The sequence below is a fragment of the Etheostoma spectabile genome, chromosome 18 (genome assembly GCF_008692095.1).
Source record: "Etheostoma spectabile isolate EspeVRDwgs_2016 chromosome 18, UIUC_Espe_1.0, whole genome shotgun sequence".
NCBI classification, from domain to species: Eukaryota; Metazoa; Chordata; class Actinopteri; order Perciformes; family Percidae; genus Etheostoma; species Etheostoma spectabile.
In genome coordinates this window covers 25527514-25530373 of record NC_045750.1, presented here as the reverse complement: position 1 = coordinate 25530373, position 2860 = coordinate 25527514, and the positions used below count along the sequence as shown (strand labels likewise).

The following is a 2860-nucleotide window of genomic DNA, read 5'->3' as shown; positions in this document are numbered from 1 at the left end:
ACTTCGACATGGGACTGCAGGGCCAGGGATTGAACCCCCATCTTTCCGATTGGCAGACAACCGCTCTACCACTGAGCCACAGCCAGTAACAAATAGCCTCTGCATCTTAAAGGAACAATACTGATCTGATCTTTGCAATTCTTTGTAGACAAAAGAAGGCTACTTTTGTCACCTGGTGTGTGGGGGTGGGGGACACTTGCACAGAAATTTAAACACTGCTGCAATACGTGTCTTTTGCATTATTTAATTGAAGTTTTTTTTAAAAGATTCTGTTCTATAGTATTGAAAATGGAATATCTGAAAATCTAGTAACCCTACAAATCAATAGTTGAATATTGTCTTCCAGCCCTTCTGCCTCCACAGGTGATCAGGTTTATCATATACATTGTTTTGTATTTTGCAGCTGTAACTGTTTTTGGAGTAAGTCTCCTTTGGGAGTGGCGATACACTTCCTGTTTCTCCCGTACTGCAGCTTTAATTTGTGAAAACATTTTTCATTTTGTATAGAAAGTTGTCTGTTCCTTAACTCCAGCTCTACCAGAATTCCTCCCAATGCAAAGCTGATCTTTGAGGTTGAAGTGGTGGCTGTGGATTAACTGGCTCCTGCTGACCAGCATGCATTGCATTTTAAAGGCAGAGGGAAAAATACTCAATGGCCTTGTTGTAAGGATTCAAGTTAAATGGCATTTGGATTGTGTTCTCTCTGTCTCATTCGTCACCATGTTAAAAGTGATGACCAATTATTACAGCATTTTGGCCAAAATGTGATGGCTTGTCAATAATGTACATATGAGACACCCTGAAACCTTATTCTTTGCATTTTCTTTTGTTCTTTTGCATGTACAATGTATATGATAAATAAACCTGTTTCAGAGACTATGTAGTACGGACTTATTTATTCTATGGATCATATAGGTTTGATGTCAAAATTGTGAAGATTAATTATTCACATATCTATTTTTTAATGTCCTATTAGGTGCAACATCAAGTAGATTATGGTAAAGAGCTACAACCAGTCAGGTGCACTGATCTTTCTGATTTAATATACATGTATATATGTATTTTGATTAGCTTTCCGCTTGTCCATCCATCAAATCAGTGTCAGAAATTAAGAAGGGCAAAAATGCCACAAGAAATTTGAGAATGCTGTGGCTGGGTTAGCTCAGGTGGTAGAGCAGGCACACGCATGAAGAGGGTTACTACTCAGCGCAGTGGCTGCAGGTTTGAATCCGCCCTGTGGCCCTTTGCTGCAAATCTCTCTCCCCCCTTTCGTGTTATTTTCCTACACTGCAAACATTTACAGCAGATGACACCAATAAAGATTATGCAGGCAAAGAACTACAGACTCATTTTAGTGATGCATTGTTTAACTCTTAAAAATCCATTCAATTTCATTATAAGTGGAGTTAGATGAAAAGGAACCTCTACCATTTCAGAGGGATAACAAATTGTGATTAAACCAGGTAGAGAATTTTAAGATTGATTTGGTTAGGACAATGCACACCAATAATCATTTCTGTAAATGTGCCAGTGTTAGCCAATTGGCTAATTATCCACCATAGTCCTAGTTACCCAGCATGCATGACTTTACGGTGGGAGGAAACCCAGGGAGAACCTACAAACGCCACAGACAGGCCCGGACAAGAGGAACCGAACTCTGCAGTGCCAAATGCTGTGAGGCAGAAGTTGTAACCACTGAGCTACCGCGCTGCCAATACGATTAATAGTTTCGTCCAGAGCTTCTGCAGGTTTCACCAAGTCAAATTTAAGACGTCAGACCATTTTGAACATTTAAGAGCTTTATCACATCAACTGAGACCTAAAGTCAGATTTTTTTTTCCTCAAGCCAAGTATCGCTTAACTTGCACTTCCAAATAGACAAAGATTAAACAATCTGAAAGAGACTCGCAACAATAAGACAAGCTGATTTTCTGCAATATAAGTTGCATGTTGGACTCATTTGTAGTTTTAATACAGCGAAATTTTATTTGGACTAGCAAAAGAACTACAATAGTGAAAGAGCTACAACAAAAAAAGAGCATAAGAGGTAGAGTTGCAGATGTAGGAAACTTAAGACCCGTTATTTAAGACCTTAAGACTTTTAAAAAGCCGAAAATTTTAGACCCTGCGGAAACCCCAGAGTCACAAAACTCTGCAAATTGCCAGGACACTACTGTAATAGCAAGACACACAAAAGGTTCTTTAGTCCAAGCCAAATTTATTATTCTGTACAGCAGGATAACATTTAAACTTGTAAAAACCGATGGGATGTGATCTGGTTTCTCCTTTTGGGAATTGGAGCACTTAGGAGTTGGCGTTGGGTCCCTTCTTCTTTCCAAAGGTGGGCACCACGTTCACAAAGCGCCTGTTGTACTGGATGCGACGCTTAGCACGGCCAGTCCTCTTTTTCTTCTTCTCCTGCTTGTCAACCTAGACAACACGACAGGAAGAGACATTCGTTATTTCTCCAAGATCATAACGTGTGCTTCCCAGTAACTAGCTTATCCAAAACAGAAAATACACAAGCCAATTGTATTCTGAACACTATACATGTTCTTAAGGTATGTAAAGGCATTTCTATTTTACTGAACACAAGGTGTCGGGATAAGCATAAAAGCTCCGTACCTTGGGTGTCTGTCCCCTCACTTTTCCGGCACGGGCCAGAGAGCCGTGAACCTTACCTGAGGGGGAAACGAGGGAAGGGGAAGAGTTAATTGGAATATTTCACAGACAAACTACAGCTTCTGCAGTTGTTTAGACAATAATGTACCCATTGGGGTCCATGAATGATGAGAATCTTAAATCACTGGTCTTACACAACCAGCAGTATACCCAGAAAAAAAAAAAAAAAAAACTAAAT

General features: G+C 39.9%; 2 protein-coding genes across 2 annotated transcripts in view; one reads left to right on the top strand and one right to left on the bottom strand.

Annotated features, from left to right (window-relative positions):
* fkbp3 (FKBP prolyl isomerase 3) overlaps window positions 1-877 on the top strand; it is a 3479-nt gene extending 2602 nt beyond the window's left edge. The window contains exon 7 of the mRNA XM_032543525.1: window positions 542-877. Coding sequence (XP_032399416.1) covers window positions 542-596 — 55 coding nt within the window. The 3' untranslated portion in view covers window positions 597-877. The remainder of the gene's footprint in view (window positions 1-541) is intronic.
* A 1321-nt stretch (window positions 878-2198) lies between these two features.
* faua (FAU ubiquitin like and ribosomal protein S30 fusion a) overlaps window positions 2199-2860 on the bottom strand; it is a 2035-nt gene continuing 1373 nt past the window's right edge. Inside the window, exons 4-5 of the mRNA XM_032543516.1 lie at window positions 2626-2681; window positions 2199-2430 (exon numbers count right to left, since the gene is read on the bottom strand). Coding sequence (XP_032399407.1) covers window positions 2305-2430; window positions 2626-2681 — 182 coding nt within the window. The 3' untranslated portion in view covers window positions 2199-2304. The remainder of the gene's footprint in view (window positions 2431-2625; window positions 2682-2860) is intronic.